General features: G+C 21.6%; 4 protein-coding genes across 4 annotated transcripts; 2 read left to right on the top strand and 2 right to left on the bottom strand.

Moving 5' to 3' along the window:
* Positions 1 to 1621: 1621 nt before the first annotated feature.
* On the top strand, positions 1622 to 4274 carry PBANKA_1434000 (phosphate translocator, putative; the record flags this gene model as incomplete). The annotated part of the gene is made up of 10 exons (XM_034567693.1): positions 1622 to 2311; positions 2529 to 2601; positions 2747 to 2872; positions 3042 to 3079; positions 3182 to 3243; positions 3357 to 3490; positions 3586 to 3627; positions 3758 to 3868; positions 3993 to 4063; positions 4182 to 4274. The coding sequence occupies 10 exons, from the start codon at positions 1622 to 1624 to the stop codon at positions 4272 to 4274; spliced, it is 1440 nt and encodes a 479-aa protein (XP_034424165.1).
* Positions 4275 to 5401: 1127 nt separating this feature from the next.
* On the bottom strand, positions 5402 to 7204 carry PBANKA_1433900 (AP-2 complex subunit mu, putative; the record flags this gene model as incomplete). The annotated part of the gene is made up of 1 exon (XM_034567692.1): positions 5402 to 7204. The coding sequence occupies one exon, from the start codon at positions 7202 to 7204 to the stop codon at positions 5402 to 5404; it is 1803 nt and encodes a 600-aa protein (XP_034424164.1).
* Positions 7205 to 8608: 1404 nt separating this feature from the next.
* Positions 8609 to 15031, top strand: PBANKA_1433800 (conserved Plasmodium protein, unknown function; the record flags this gene model as incomplete). The annotated part of the gene is made up of 3 exons (XM_034567691.1): positions 8609 to 14598; positions 14768 to 14855; positions 14981 to 15031. 3 exons carry the CDS (start codon positions 8609 to 8611, stop codon positions 15029 to 15031), a joined length of 6129 nt encoding a protein of 2042 aa, XP_034424163.1.
* A 552-nt stretch (positions 15032 to 15583) lies between these two features.
* PBANKA_1433700 (conserved Plasmodium protein, unknown function) lies at positions 15584 to 17310 on the bottom strand (the record flags this gene model as incomplete). Its single annotated transcript, XM_034567690.1, has 5 exons — positions 15584 to 15638; positions 15742 to 15817; positions 15944 to 16087; positions 16173 to 16355; positions 16434 to 17310. 5 exons carry the CDS (start codon positions 17308 to 17310, stop codon positions 15584 to 15586), a joined length of 1335 nt encoding a protein of 444 aa, XP_034424162.1.
* Between the last annotated feature and the right edge of the window lie 815 nt (positions 17311 to 18125).

The following is an 18125-nucleotide window of genomic DNA, read 5'->3' as shown; positions in this document are numbered from 1 at the left end:
ACTGAAACCAAACCAAATTGTGCAATATATCTATGTATAATTTATAATTATTATACTAAGATGCAGTATATAAATTCGTTTACTTATTTAGTAATCATATATATAATCATATGACATTTATTTCGTTGCGTTTTGTGCACATTTTTTTTGTATGTATATAATTTGTTGAGATTTTTAATGAATAGCTAATTGATTAATAACTATTATGAAATACATGTATATGATACTTGCATATATTTCAATGGTGTCATAAATGTGAAAACTGATATCATAAACCAAACTATAAATTCTATCAAATTTAATTTGTATTTTGTATATACAAATTAAAATAAAAGATTGAATAAAAATAATAGAGAGTCTATACCATATGTAGCTATTATTACAATGTTGACTTATGGGAATAAGGAAAAATATAAAATATAATTTCTATTAGTAAACATTTGATGCTAATTATACTTAAAATAGTTTCGTAGTGTTTAATTTGCTATTTTTTATGGATAATTAAATGGAAAATGGGATATCACACATATACTGAATATTATATAATACCTTTTATATGTATATTTTATTTTCTTGTTTTTTGGTAAATTCTAAATTCTTATTTTTTTTTCTCATATGCTTAGTTTTTGGGTATCATCACGTATATAGATATTTTAACCTATGGATTTTTATTTAAAAGAAAGTAAAACTAACCCAAAGGAAGAACAAGTAGCAAATGGAAAAATTATGGAAATCAAAATTTTAAATGCAAAATAAATTCAAATTATAAGGAAAATATTTTAAATAATACACCAATAAAACACAATAAATAACAAAGATAAATAATAAAATGTAAAGAATTATTTATGGGGATCTTTCATGACATAATAATATAATTAAATGTATTTTGTATTAATATACTTCCCTCAACATACCTAAAGAGGAGAAATTAATATAATATGCACATATTTTTAAATAAATTAGAAAAAGTAATTTCATTTTTTCCTTATTTTATTATTTATTTTTTTTTTTGATATTTTTTCCGATTTGTTCATTTATATTTCTTATCTTTTTAACCTTATTTTTCTTTTACAAATTTATTAAAACATTTTCTCTTTTTGTATATATATTTTATTTCATTTATTTATTCTTTTATTTTATATATAAATAATATTGTATATATAATATATATATATATATATATATATGCACATATATTTTGTTTTACCCTATCGGTATAATGCAATATCAGAAAGGATGCATATATATATATTATACATGTTTTATTGCATAGTGGGTTATCCATTTTGATATAGGTGTTTTATTTATGTAATAAAATTTAATGTTTTTTTCTTAACATTATGTATGCATGTATATACTTATAATAATGCAATTTGTTCATAAAATAATTGCAAATAAATTAATAACATTACATTTGGCTGTATATGTGTATAAATATTTAAATGGGACATTACTGAATATAATACTTATTGTGAAAAAATACGATATATATATGTAGACGTGCGCATAGATCTATATACACATCCCTGTGATATTATTTGCATATATATATGTGTGTATACATATATGCATGTCCACAGAGACAATCTGTTAATTTTTTTTGACTACACATTGAATTAAGATGAAAACTGTTTTGAAATATGCTAAAAAAAAAAATTCTGACCAAAATGAAATAACAAATGAAGATGATCAAACAACTGTAAATTGCATAAGCATTAGTGACATAAATATAAATGACATTGAAGAAAATGTAATCACTAGAGATAACAATGGAAATAAAAAAAAAAAAGACAAAAAAATAGAATATTATTTATTTGACGTCGAATCATATAATAGTAATAATGGTACAAGCTTAAACAGTGTTATAGATTTAAACTCAATCAAGTCACACTATTTGCCAGAAAATAAGAAAAAAAATGCAAAAAAGAAAGCAAGCAGTTATATAAAAAAACATGTAAAAAAATATAAAAAAAAATATAAAATATTACCTGAACATAATTTAGATCAAGATACTAGTTATGAAGAATCAGTAAAAAATGAAAAAAAGGGTTACGATACTTATGAACTTAAAGAAATAAAAAACGATAAAACAAATAACGATTTTTTATCATCACAAAAAAAAGAAAATTTGTCTAAAAAAAACAATTCATTCATAGATGTAATCAAATTTGTTTTGCTTATTTCCTGTATATTTTCATTGGGCTCATTTAGTACAACTATAACCAAATATATATTTTTTGTAAAAAAATTTAACTATACACAAATTGTTTCATTTTTCGAGTTTCTTGTGATGTTCTTGATACTTAAAACGGTATAGTAAAAAAAACAAAAACAAAAAAATAACTACATTTTATATGCGACATATATCGGGGTATAACTTATCAGCATTAAAATGCATATATGTGTGACTTATTGAAATACACAAGTCAACTGATATGTTGTCTTTAATTCTGAGATACATATGTTATATGATATGACACTATGTTAATGCAAAACTTATTTTTAACTATTTTTTTTTATATGTATAGTTCATTTTTTTCGCAAAAATTAAAAGTTCAACAAGCCTAACGAGGAAGCAGTACATAAGATATATAGTTTTTAGTAAGCATATTTTTTTCTCTCATTTTTGTATATACCTGTATATCCACCATACTCAAAAGTGAATAGTTTTGTTTTTCATAAATTAGCAATCTTATTTCTTATAATGTTAAATTATGATGGCTATTCCTTTTTCTTTTTTTTTCAGTATCCGCCCTTCTCGGTTTAAGTGCTATATCAGGAAATAGTGCCTATTCATACCTAGAAATTCCAGTTATTTCAGTTATCAAATCTAGTTCCTTGGTTTTGATATATTTCCTTTCTATTAAATTTGGTGAGTATATTCTTTATAAATTTGAATTATTTGCATGTAAAAATATGAAAAGAACAAAATCAATAAACAAGTGCACAATAATAATGTTAAACATGTATATCCATGCACATATTGCTACTCAAACATTTTACATTTGTATCGATTGTTTGCTTCCATCAATTTTTCGCAGGTTTAAAGGAATTTAAGTGCTCTCTGCTCGTATCAATTGTTAGTAGAATAACAAAATATAGTGTTATGCATATATACATGCACGGTTTGTGAAAAGAAACTTATTTATAAAATTCAATTTTATTTTTTTCTTACCTATAGCTCACAATTTTAATGGGAGTCATAATGAGCATTACGACATTAAAAATAGATAGTCTATTTGGGTAATTTAAAAAAGTGAATGAACCAAATTACAGAAATTAAAATTTAACTAACATTTTTCACACGCACACATAAAAGTATATAAATACATGGTGTGTCTATTTTTTTCTTTCAGAGTATTCCTACTTATTATATATGTCATTTCTTCATCATTTAAATGGGTTTTTACTGACATTTTGTTAAAATCGACATCGATGAAAGCTCACATAATTTTATTGCATATATATCAAATATCTATGTTAATTATAAGTAAGAATAAATTATATATGTTCTAATAAATTCTATTTTTTTCTGCAACTAAACATTTGTAATAATTAAAATGTGATATTTTATTTTTTTTTCAGTTATTCCGACGTTGATAATCGACATGCCGTGCATTATTAATGGTAAGGAGATCATCAGACTAAAAAAATAAATATTTGCATATGAAAAAACATTTAAAAATATAGTGGATTTCCATTATTGTGGCTATATGCATTCACAAATTCTTATATTTATTTCTATTTTTTTTTTCAGATTACAACAATAACAATTTGACAATCGGTCAAATACTATCATCACTCGGTTTTGTATCTCTCGGTGCTGTGATGAGCATATTTTTAATTTTAGCAGAATTTTCATTGATTTGTAAACTTAAAAAATAATTTAAAAATGGCATAACTCTTGTGTACCAATTATCTAAATATTTTGTAAATAAAATAATATATATTTTACGCATTAACTTATATATGCTCTCGTTCCTTTTCCTTAGCTCATACATCCTCAGTAACGCTCAGTATAATTTTTATAGGAAGAGAAGCTATAATTTTAATTATTGGATCGGTATTTTTAAATGCATGTGAATATTAATATGACGAGTCTTATGTAATTTTATTTAATTATTTTTCTTTACTAACATAATATTATGATTGATATTTTTTTTTCACTTACCTTTTTTTAGCTATTTTTTGGCGAAAATATTGATCTAAGGTCGTCTATAGGCATTGCAATTTCTATGATTGGTACCATATTATATGGATATGCTTCAAAATGAAATTTTAAAAATATTATAAAGGGTCCTCTGTATATATATATGCATATGTGTATATGTATGCCTTTTCATTTTCCAATGAATATTGTTTTAGTAATTTGTTCTATTATATATATGTATTTTATTTATATGGACATTCATTTAGAATGTCGAATTTATAATTATAAAATTTAATAATAAAAAAAGAACGAAAAGTTAATTTAGCATCATGAAATGTTATTTTTAATGCGTTATGTTGTGCATATATATGTTTATGCATGGTTTTTTTTTGTCTTTATTATTATTCATTATTGATATTCCTTTATATTTTTTATCGATTAAATATGTGTATGCATATCGAAATAAATTTATTAAAAACAAATTTTATAAAGCATGATAATCAAGTTTTATAATCTTTTTTATTTTCTCTATTAAAATTACAAAATGACAGAGTAAAAGCGAGAATTGTGCTAAAGTATATATATAGTATAATAATATTTACAAAAAATAAGAAAAAAAAAAGAGAGCAACTAAATAGTATAAGTTTATTAAATTTTGTGCACATATACACGTGAGGGACGTGCATACAATCATACATATACCTAGATGGGTAGACACGATTCGGAAAATTAACAATATGCATACAAACAAAATAATCATAAAAATTTGGGGATAAACTTATATACAAATAGCAAACAACTATTTATAAAGATGGCCATGGCAATATGGTGAAAAATTATCCATTAAAAAAATGTAAAAAAAGTGATAAAAATAAAAAAGAAAATAGTAAGAAAAAGGTGCTGCTTATACTGCAGGATAATACAAAAGAGTTTAATATGTGGTAAATTAAAAGTGGTATAAACATAGTAGTAAATCAAATAAACAAGCAAAAAGAAAAAGGAATAAAATTAAAACATAATCATGTTTTTATATAGCAAATAAATATAAAGCCGATAATTAAAGAATTCTTGAACTATGCTGCATAGCTAATATACAAGAAATATATACATCATTGGAAATGAATATGTGATTGAGAAAAACAAAAATATGTTGAAATAGTTGTAGAATTTGTATGTTTTAATAATACACATATAAACCTACAATTCCGTAAAACTTCAAAAAAAAAGTTTTCCCTTTATCCATCTGATTTTTTACTTGTACTGATATGCACCCGATTCAGTAAGGTATTTGATCCATTTAATTATTTTATAATTTGATTTTTCATATACTTTTAAATATCGAATAAACATACCACTCGATGTAAACATAGGTATTTTAAAATTCAATGTGATTGGCATTTTATAAGTATTTAAAAATTTTACAGTATTCATATTTTTAACAGTATTAACATGCAAGACAACCTTAGATTGTTCATCCACTTTTTGAGTATTATTCATATTCGAATAAATTTGATTTTGATTTTCTAAAGTTAAATATATTTTAATAGTATGTTCACATAAACTTGGGAATTTGCTAATTTTCCATGTTATTACATTTTCAATATTATTAAATTCTGTTTTACCTATTGATTTATATACAACATGCACATTTTCAGAAAATTTGTATATTGGGATTTTTATAACCACATCAGTTGCATTCATAGAGCCACTATAATTCGATCTAATAGTAATTTTATATTCAAATTTATTAGTGTTTTTATTATTATCATATAAATTTCGACCTTTTGATTTTTTTAGCGAATAATTTTTGTCTAAAGATTTTGAATATTGAAATACTGGATTATATATAGCCAAAATATGAAAGGGTATTTGAATATTTTTTGTTACCGTATATCTCATTAATTCAAAATCCCCATCTGGGGGCGTAAAAGTAATTATTTTATTATCATTATATTTTGATGAATTAACACAATGATGAAATATACAATTGTCGATTATTATGTTTTTTTTATCTTCTGATATATTATTAGCACCATAATTTGTTTCATTATTTCGTTTCTTTTCGTTATATTTTACACTTGCGTTATTTTCTCCATCAATTGATGTTTCATTTTTATTATTTAACAAATTAAATTTATTATTTGTGGATAACTCGCAAATTGGCATACCAGATAAAAGGCATTTTAAAATAATTTTTCCATTTATATGAGCATATATCAAATTATTATTATTTATTGTTACATTTAATACTTCTAATATATCTATAATAATTTCATTTTTTTTATGATAAATATTGTTAGTTCTCCATGTACAATTTCCTGTCATGTAATTAAAATTATTAGTTGGTTTGGTAATATTATTTATTATTTTATTTTTAATTCTGTTTAATGCTTCTTTGCCTATATTTTTTAATTTGTTTTTTTCGCTTATCTCATAACTATTCATTTTTTTAATATCATCTATCTTTTTGTTATTATTACTATTATGCCCTTTGTCATTAAAATTATAATATTTTTTATGCAAATTTTCACTTTTGTTTTGTAAATTAGTATCATGTATTATATCTTCAATTAAGCTATTTCCACATTTGAACTCATTTGATAATTTATGAAAGTATTGTGATGTCCTACTATAATATTTTACTTTACTTTGTAAACATTTTTTTAATACACCTATTTCTAGCATTTGTGGATATCCATAATCAATTATTTCATCACATATATCATAAATTAAAACAAAGTTATTTACAATATTTATTCTAGATATTTCGTCATCAAAAAAATAATTTAATATTTCAATAAATTTATGAATAAAATTAAAAATTAAACAAACATTCGCATTATTTTTTGTTAATGCAGTTATAACAATTTCATTGATACTTACGTTTAAAAAAAATACATTATTTATTTCTACTATTGGATGTTCATAAAATCGTTTTGTTTTTATATATTTACTTACATACAGTTTTAAGTCATTAATATTTATCATGCTCCGGTAATTCCGTTGTATTAATAATTGCCCGTTGGCAAAAAAAATATATAATCCTTCTATCATTTTTTATTTATGCATTAGATTAGCAAAATATTATTTGTATTAATATTTTTGTGACTGTATTATTTGCAGTACACTCTTATAGTTATTTCAGATAGTTCATTGATCAACTATCATATACGTATATACATTCGTTTTATCTGTTATTTCTCAAATTATATGAAGCTTATGTTAGTTTTTCTCAACATTGGATTTATAAAAGTGAAGATGTCTACGTAAAAGTATATATACTATTCTCCATTTAAATATTCTAAAAAATTTTGCATAATTATACATAAATAAAATAACAAAATAAAAATAATATATTGTATGTCAATACCTATATATAGACATATATTATATTATACAAAGACTGATAAACGTAATAACACTCCTTAAGAATACATCAAAAAAAAGAAAATATATATGTATATATATCTGATACTACTCTTTTAAAAAATTACAATCTTATAAAAAATTGTCTTAATATATATTTGGCATAACGACTAAAAATTATTATCATAAAAATTATACTATGATATGGCCTGATCTTCCGATCTTCTAAATATTATATGCCAATTTGTTATTTAATTTAAATGATATTCCACTTTAATATTGACAATTACGTTTTCTTTATTTTATACAAAAAATAAAACAAAAAAATAAATATATATAATTATATATTGTATAAATAAAAAAAGATAAATAATACTATAAAATTAAATATACAATATAAATGATTTTTTTTTAATATATTTATTCCTTTCCCACGCCGAAAATATTAAAAAATTTGATTGTATATATTATAATTATATGCGCATAATATATATATAATATCCACATACCTCAAACATATAATGCAATTTTTCTTAATACTGGATTTTTATTTTTGTGGTAATAGGTTTATTATTATTTCTTTTTTTTTTGCATAATTTTTCTCTTTTTTCTTTTTCCATTTTTTTCTTTAATTTTCTATTTTGAATATAATTAAACTGTATTATATATATAAATTAAGCACGACGGAAAAACTCATAAGAGTAATAACCATAAGGAAACAAATTACAGTACAAAATAGTATTAATTCGTTTTATGTAAATAAATATATGTGTATTCCCAAAAAACTGAAAAATATATTCTTGTAATAGTTATAAAATTTGAAATTCATTGATTATTATTAAGATCTATTATATGCAAAACCATGAAGGATGTAATAAGTTAACATAGCAATTGTATTGTTATATCGCATATAAAATATTATTGTGATATTTTCCGAATGTATACTTATATTTATATATGAATTTACCTATACTTATATATAGATATATGTACTATATGCAGAAGCCTGTAATAAAATTATAAAGTGATGATATATAAAATCTGTTATAATTTTTATCTGATCTGCGTTATATTACATACATATATATATAGATGCTAAAAATACAAAAAAAAGGAATTGGTAAAATAATCCATGTGCTTGAAAGCAATGAAGAAAGCGAAGATGTTTTGATTACAAATATAAATGAGATAGAACAGATATTCCTTAAATGTTTTAGAAATGAAAATAAGAAAAATCGGAAAATAATTAACACGTACATAATTCCATATATTAGTATATTATTAGAACGTATAAATAATGGTAGTGGGTATAATGATAATCATATATTTAAAGAAAAATTAATGAATAGAATATTAACATTTTTTTTTTCCTTAATAAGAATAAATAAAAACTATTCCTATTTAATTATATCTTATTTTGTAAACCTTATTGAGGAAAAACATTATCTTGTGAAAATAATTGAGTATTTAAAAAAAACTATAATATATTTGTTAAAAGGATTATTGTTTGTACGTGCAAGTTTATATAATGACATTAATAAAACTATTGAAAATGTGGATGGCGATCCAGCAACTGTTGTCTTTGATGAGAAACAACATGAACTAGATCAGATAAAAGAAGGGTTTCATAGTTATGTTATATTAAAATCCAAGATTTTTAATATTTTGTTAAATTACAATTTTGAGAAATATATTAAAGAAAATCCATATAAATATGATATAATTAAAAATTTAATGTTAATATTTACAAAAGAAATATTATATTTTTTTCATATATTAAGAAATAAAAAAAATATATTTAAAGAAATCTTATCTCAAGAAAAATATGTACACCATATTATTAACGAGATGCTTGATATAACATATTTAAATGATGTTTCTAATAAAGTTAACTTAAAAAATTTTGATGAAATTATATTAATATGGTTAGAACAAAATATTCGTTTATTTAACGATTTGATTTTATTCTCTATCAGTAAACACAATAATAATATTGGTTGTTTAGAAAAAAAAACTAACGCACAAAATTCAACTTCTATGTTTAGTTTTCCTAATGTTATGAACAAATTAAAAAATAATAATAATAAAAATAACAAACAAACTTGTAAAGTTAAAAAGGAAAATAACGAAGCATGTGAAGATCAAGCTGAGTTGGAAAATCATAATAAAGACACAAAAAAAATGGAATTTGTTAACAAATTAATATATTATTTTGAGGAAAAAAAAAATAGTGTTTCTGAAAATGAATTAAATGGTGATGATAATATAAAAAATAAGAAACAGCTTTTGAAAGATGAAAAAAAAAAAATAAATAACGATATTGGAAGAAATGCTACATATGATTATGTCAATAAAATCGATGAGGAAAGTTGTGAAAAATATATGATGTATGAAAATATTTATTATAAACCTCCAAACTGCAATTTAGATGGAAAAGAGGAAATAGAAAACAAAGAAAAAATTAAATATCTAATAAATGAAGATTGCTTAATTAGTAACATAAATGAAATAACAACAGATAATATTATTTTCTTAACTCATTTAATGCGAAACATTTTTTATTTAATTCGAATAGACCCTTTTATTCTAAATTTTTTTATTCAAAATATATTTGCACTTATTAAAAAATTAATGTTTTTAAAAGATTCCATCAAAAACATAGACACATATGCCTCTTGTAATAATCCTAATAAAGAAACTGGGAAAAAAGGAAACAAAAAGTCAAAAAAAAATGAAGGAAATAATGAAATAAAACATTCAAAGGAAGATTTATTTGATTGTCTACTATATTATATAAAAAACGAGTTATACATACTTATATGTAAAATTGATGTGAATTTTCCTTTTTATTATTCATATATTACTATCCTATTAAATATTATGGGAATATATGGAACAACAGAAGAATTAAAAGAAAAAAAAAAAAATTTACTTAATAGTGTATATATAAATAAAGAGTTAGATAAAGAATTGTATGGTGAAGATGACGAAGAAGAAGAGGATAAAGAAAAAAGAAAACTTCAAGAAAATTTCCATCTTAATAATCAATACCTACAGAATAAAAATGTTTTAAAAAAAGAAGGTTATGGATATAAAAAATTAAGAAATGAACAAGTTGATATAATGTCCTATTTAAAAGTAAAAATGAATGAAAATGATTCTAAAAATCGAAATTTTAAAAAAGAAGAAAAGGAAAATATATTTATAAATCAAGTTATTAAAAAATTATATCTTACAAATTTTAATTTAAATAAAAAATATTATGAACAATTAAAATGCTTCAAAAAAATTAATTTAGTGGATATTGTTAAAAATAGTAAAATAAATTCAATGAATTGTGAAACAGAATTAAGCCAAGAATATTATTATTCTAATAACCATTCGAATTTTTTAAAAAATATAAAAAATGAAGAAGACACAACAAGTAGATTAAGAAAAACAAAAAACTCTACGTCACATATCTGTAATGATAATAAAAATTCCAAAGTTAATATTACAACCCAATTAAATAAATATGATGAAAAAAAAATGGATAGTGAAGAAATGAAGGAAGGAAATAATAAGAGAGGATATTTAAATAATATGCAAAGCATGGAAAAAAATTTTGTTGATTTATTTTACAAAGATATGTATACCCAATTTTTAAATAGTAATTTAAAATATTATGGAAATATAAAGAATAATGATACTATACTTGGATCTATAGAATTGTATTATTTTTTATTATTTTCACAAATTATAAATAATAATCTTGAAAATAACGTTCAAGTTTTAGGAGAAAATATATTTATTAAAAAAATTAATAATTTAAAAATAATAAATAATATAGTAAAAAGAATAATATTAAATAATATGATGAGGGAAAATTTAAAATTTTTTTTTCTTACCTTATACATTATAAAAGTTAATTCGACGGTAGTTTTTACTGGTACAAATAAAAGCACATTTTTGAACTACTCATTGATATTTAAAATGCTTAATAATATTCTATTTTATTCATATATACAAGAAAAAAGTAAAATGGATAAAAATAAAGATCCGAATATCGAATGTACTACAGAAACTAAAAAAGATCTTAATGTGGATTGTAAGACAAATTTTAAAAAAACAAAACCAGATTACACATTAGGATACGCATTGTTTTGTTATAACTATTTAAACCAAATAAAAAATAAACTAAAAAATAATGAATATGCTTATCGATCTGAATTACAAAAAAAAAATTATAAATTTAAATGCTTATATGGGGAAATATTTAATATTATTATTTATTTTTTACATAATGATAATTTATTAACAAATAATAGAGATCAGTATATAAAAACATTTATTGAAAAAATATTAGAAACACCAAAATTACCTTTCACTTTTTTTATATATCTTATTATGTGGTTAAATAATATACACACACATATAGATTACAAAGGATATATTAATAATACTAGTTGCGATAATCTTATACGTGGAAAAAATGAAAGTGATAAAAATATTATGAACAAAATTAAATTTTCAAAAAATTTAACTGATAAAAATATTGAAGAAAGCAAAATGGAAACAAGCATGAATGAAAAACAACCACCAAATTATATTAATGAATTTTCTACATATGAAAATGCTGAAATAAATCATAATGAAAAAAATAAATTAATAAAAGATAACGATGATAATAATGAAGAAATAAATGTACTTAGCTGCGATCAATACTCAGAAGGTGTGTGCTCATATTTTGATGTAGAAACTGATAAGATAGAAATGGAGACTTTATCAAATGATGAATCCATAGAAGTAGATGTAAATATAAAAGAGAAAACAGAAAATATAGAAGGTTCTTTGGCTAGCGATCAAGAAGAAAGAGATATTGGTATATCATCCTATATAAAGAGGAATGAAGAGAGGTTAAGTAAATTTTCTTGTGAAGAAGAGGAAATAAAATCAAAACGATTTAATATAAATTATTATATTCGATATAGTTATAGATCTGAAAATTCATCAAACTATTATATTTTTAGTTTTTCACTAATTTCAAATTTATTAAAGAAAAATAGTAATATAAAATCGAAAAAGACAGTATTAGCTATATATATTAATACATTATATAATTCAAATAATGAAATAAAAACATTGTTGAAAAAATTAATAACGGCATCAAAAGGGATATATAACAACACATTAAATTTTTATGTATATACAAAAAGGATATATAATTTTTATCATAAACTTTTTATTTTATTTTTATTATATATATGTAATATATATATACCCCATTTAAAAAATGATATTCTCTTTTTTTCCCATTTTGCATTTTATTTATGGCCTATAGAATTAATTAATTTTATTCATAATTTTTTAATAGAAAATTTTTCATTTTTCTATAATGATTTATTAGCTATATTTTCAAATTATAAAAATATACAAATATATGAACAAAATATGAGATCCTTAAAAAATTTTCAACACATTCAACAAAAATTAAATGAATACACAAATAATATTGATAACCCAGACATTTTTCAAACATTGGAAGCGTTTCTAAAAGAGACTGATTTTTTCAATACTAAAAAAGAAGAGACAGAAGAAAAAAAAAATGAACAGGAAAATAAAATAAAAGATGAAAAAATTATTAACAATATAGAAGAAGAAAAGGAATGCTTACAAAAAAATGAAATATCACAAAAGATACTAATAGAAGAAATATTTATTTTTTTATTTTTAAAAACATTAAATTTAATAGAAGATAATAAACTATTTGAAAAAATTAAAAAATCAAATATATTTATTAACCTTGTTAGTATTGATTATGTAAACTCCTTATGCAATTTTGTTATATCTAATATTGAACAACTTTATGAAAAAAATAAAGATGAATTTTGGGCACAATTTTCTTCACTTTTACAAGAGGTTTTACCAGATGATATTAAAATAAAAACTTCTAACAATAATACTGATGATAAGGGAAGTTATTCAGATTTGCGCGAAATTATCACTTTTGTAATAAATGCAATTGATAACTATTTAAGTATATGTGTAAAATCCTCTATGTTTTTTCATTTATATTTATTTACATATAATAATTGTGTTAAAAAGGAAATCAGGGATATTTTACTAAACAAATTTATTAAGGCATTATCTTCTCTTAAATCATTATATCATGAAGAAATTTTCAGAATTTTAAAATATAATAATAAAATAAACTATGACGAATCTGAAAATGGAGATACCAAAAATAGTGATATTAAACCAGGAGAAGAAAATGCTAAAATAAATAAAGATAATATAGTAGAGGATGAAGAAAAATCAGAAACTGCATCCGTAACAAATGAAAAAGGCACTGATGATAATTCACATATAAATATGCCTTTTCATATTAATATAGAAATAATTAAATATATTAGTAAAAGGATGTATGAACATCCCTCTCATCCTACAGAAGAAGCTCATATAGATTTTTTAAACTTTTGTTATAATTTGTACTTAGAAAATAATAATATACTTTTTATTGTTGAATTAATTGGATTTTTAAAAAAAGATCAAACTTTGTATATATTTAATGAAATAATTAAAAATGAAATGGATGAAAATAAAAAAATTGAAATTTTAAGAGCCTGTATTGATAATATTATTAAATTGCCTTATTCATATATTATGGAAAAAAAAAATGAAAATGAATCTTATTATATAACTAATATTGAAATTTTTTATTTTTATTATAATTTAAATAAAAATAAAAACATTCAAAGAATCATGTTGGACTATTTTGTAACAAAAGTTAATTTAAATCAATTAGACGATCAAGAAAACAATAAAATGGCAAATGATATCACAATAAAAGATATAGCTAATATTATTCAACAACTAGCAGAAAATACGGATTCTATATTCCCTATATATGGAAGATTTTTATGTCAAGTAACAAAGAATATAAACATATTAAGAGAATTTGTTAGTAGTATTATAATCCCATTATTAATACAAAAAAAAATATGGACAAATAAATTCATATGGAAAGGATGCTTAATGTGTATATCTATGTTATGGCCAGATTTCAAGCATTCTCTATTTTACATTTTTTTTATGTTACCAGAGTATGTTTTTAAAAGATAGTGCACAAAAATATGACCCCGTTTCGCTGCAGCTCAAAATGCCTATCATTTCTTATGCACACATATAATATATATATATATATATATTGTTTACTTATATTTCGAATTGTGTAGGAGTTTTACTAATTCACTTTTTTATTCACTTTTTTAGAGCCGAATGCACTGTGCTGTTTAATTTGTTAAAGCCCAAATATCCCATAGCAACTGATTTAGTTGATTTAATATCCACAAATGAACAAGTTAAGACAAAAACTGCATTAAAAAAATTGTCGTATACTTCAAATATATGTCTGTTATTAGTAATTATATGCAATAAATCTATCTTGTTTATCATATTATTTTTTTCTTTTCCCTAATACGATAGGCAAAAAGGATGTGCCCATATTATTTGAAGAATTTGCTAAACAATGGATAAAGATGACCGAATTAAGAGAAATGAATGCAATATATGTAAAATAAAATTATATTAGTGGATATATTTTTGAGCAGTTCAGGCCAAAAATAGTTAAACAATACTACTACTAGTATTTATTAAAAACGTATATTTATAATGGTCAACTGTGAAATTCCATTACACCCTGTTATTTTTGTATAAGTTGTCAATTTCCAATTTTTTTAAATACTATAATATATATGATATGCGCGCTATTACGCATAGAATAAACTCTTTAAAATATATTATATCATACTAAAAAGTTAAAGAAATTTTCTAAAAGAAAACATTAAAATTGTTTTTTTCATGAAATATATTATTGTATAAAATTTTGTATGTTCTCCAAAAGTGGGTAATGACTACGATTACCACCACAAACAGAAACGAAATGCACTACAAAAATAAAATAATAATATAAAAATAAAAAAATAATTCTTAAATGCATTAATTCAAAAAATTATGTATAAGATAGAATGATATACTTAAAAAAAAAAAATTCACAAACATTTTTTTTAAAACTATAATATCTTATATCTATTTGTATTTTGATACATAATATTCTTCATCATTATGAAAGCTCAACATAGAACTACAAAAAAGGGAAAAAATGTGTTTATTTTTCTATATTTTTGTATGCATTTTATAAAATAAAAAAGGAAAATAAATATATACTAGCTGGAAAAAGAACTTACCGAAAATAACAATATAGGCATCCAAATATTATTGCAAAAATAAAAAATATTAGTATACCGAGAGAAATGTTTTTATCTGAATATTAAAAAATGGTTAGAAATACATTTATTAAAGTATTTAGATATTACATATTTTCGCAAACAAAATAAGTATAATTATAGACATATTATTTTTTTTTATGATTTAAATTTAGCTATTTACTATTTATTATCCACATAAAGATACTCAATTTTTTGTTCTTTCCCCTTCTTATCATTTCATTTCCATATATATCTTCTTCTTCTTTATATTTATCATTTTTTTCCGTAAGCATATTGTTTACATCTTTATCATTTGCATTACTCTCTAAAATGTGTGAACAAAATAGACAAAATTATTAACAATTTTGTACATTCATTTTGCAACTAGCTATTATATTATTTTTTTTTACCATTTAGTATGTTTTCACATGCCGTGGGTAAGCATTTGTTAAAACTTATGTAAAAATATTTATCACAAAAGGCTGTATCTTTCTCTGTACATTTATTATATTTACATTGATATGAAAGGTTATCAGCACATGCGTTATAACAAGGTGACATCATTTCTAGATTTATGTATTCTTTCTTTATAGCTGCACAAGGAAAAAAAAATGAAATAAATTGTATTGATTAAATGAAAGATCATAAACTTTCAATTTTTTGAGACTTACATTTTGTTATTTTTACAATATTTCTAATATTTTTGTGTTTTATATCTTTGACGTTTGGTGGAAACTCGGGAAAAATAATCACACCACTCAATGAATGAGACGTTAAAAAAATTAATGTAATATGTTTTTTTATATCCAAATTTCCCTCCTCTCGATTTATTTTTTCCGGATTATTATCACTTTTTTGGGGGGTAATATTTTTAGGGCATACTTTTTTTGTTATAAAATCTGATATATCAATAAGTATTGAACTATTTTTCATTGTCCCACTGAACACAAAATATTCATCTTTGTTAAAACTAGCTATGTCTGTGCTTAATATAAAATCATCCTTTACTTTTACTAAAATAAATTTTCCAATTTTTAACATATCATGGAGCAATTTCTCACTTTTTATGATTTTTAAGTATTTTACTTTTAAAATATAACTACTAAATGCTTCATATTCACATAGATCGTTAGTTATAGGAATTTTTATTTTTAATACTTTATTACATACACCAAATTTCAAAAATTTTAAAGTCTCTATTGCATGATAATATACATTATGTTCATACCTTATATCGATACTGTGGGCTTCATTTTCAAGATCGAACGATATACTTGATGGGCTATTTAAATGTTCACGGTCTTTAATTGAATTTGAACATATATTATCCTCAACATTTATTTTTTTTACTTCATTGCCTTCTAATATTACAGTTTCTTTGCTAAAGTAAGGTATTACCTTATGAATTGGTATTTTAGCTTGATCATTTTTAAATTCGTTTTCTTTTATCGTTGGAATTTTATTTCTTAGTTGAAAACCAGATATATTTATTATCAGTAAGATATAAATCAATTTTATGGATAGGTGCTTTAATAAATTATAAACCATGCTTTTTATTTCCTTTTGTGGATTCTTCAAACAATTTATGTTATAAATATAATTTGCATTATTGGTAAATACTAATATATAATACCATTACACATTTTTCTCACATATTTGCATATATTTATATATTCATGTATACATGTTAAACTATAATATATTTCATGGAATATCATACATTTAATATTCAAACCACATTATGAAAATAAGTACATAAATGCCTATGGGAGGGCATAATAAACAATTTATTTGTTTCAGATCGATTAGTAAATAGTTCTCTATATAAGTTTTCACTTTCACCTTACACACATTTTAATTAATTACATTTTGCACATGTACAAAAAAATATATACACTTATTAATCTTTAAAACATGTTACCTATTAATAAGACTGTAAACAAATATTTTACAACAAATGTTATAATCAGTATTATCATAAAAAGTAAATTATAATTTTGGTGAGCTTTAAAAAATTAGTTTGATATTTTATTTATATTAATTTATGAATATTATGACTTTTATAAATAAAATTATTTAAAAAAAATAAAATAGTCACGTTTTGCATATGTAATTTATTACAATTGTGACAATATCATAATTTGTGAACGTTTTGTGTCTTATCGTCTTTTTTAATATAAAACAAAATTTTTTTAAATATGAATTCATAATATGTTAATTTTTGTTATTATTTTTCCTGTCTTTTTTTAATATATAAATATTTTTTGAGTTAAGTATAAGAATGTATATCGAGAATGAGTTAAAACAATATGGAATTGGATATTTGGTTTTAAAAAAAAGCCCAAATTAAAGCCATTACTTTC

The sequence above is a fragment of the Plasmodium berghei genome, assembly GCF_900002375.2.
Source record: "Plasmodium berghei ANKA genome assembly, chromosome: 14".
Classification (NCBI taxonomy): domain Eukaryota; phylum Apicomplexa; class Aconoidasida; order Haemosporida; family Plasmodiidae; genus Plasmodium; species Plasmodium berghei.
This window is presented reverse-complemented; position numbering and strand designations above follow the sequence as displayed.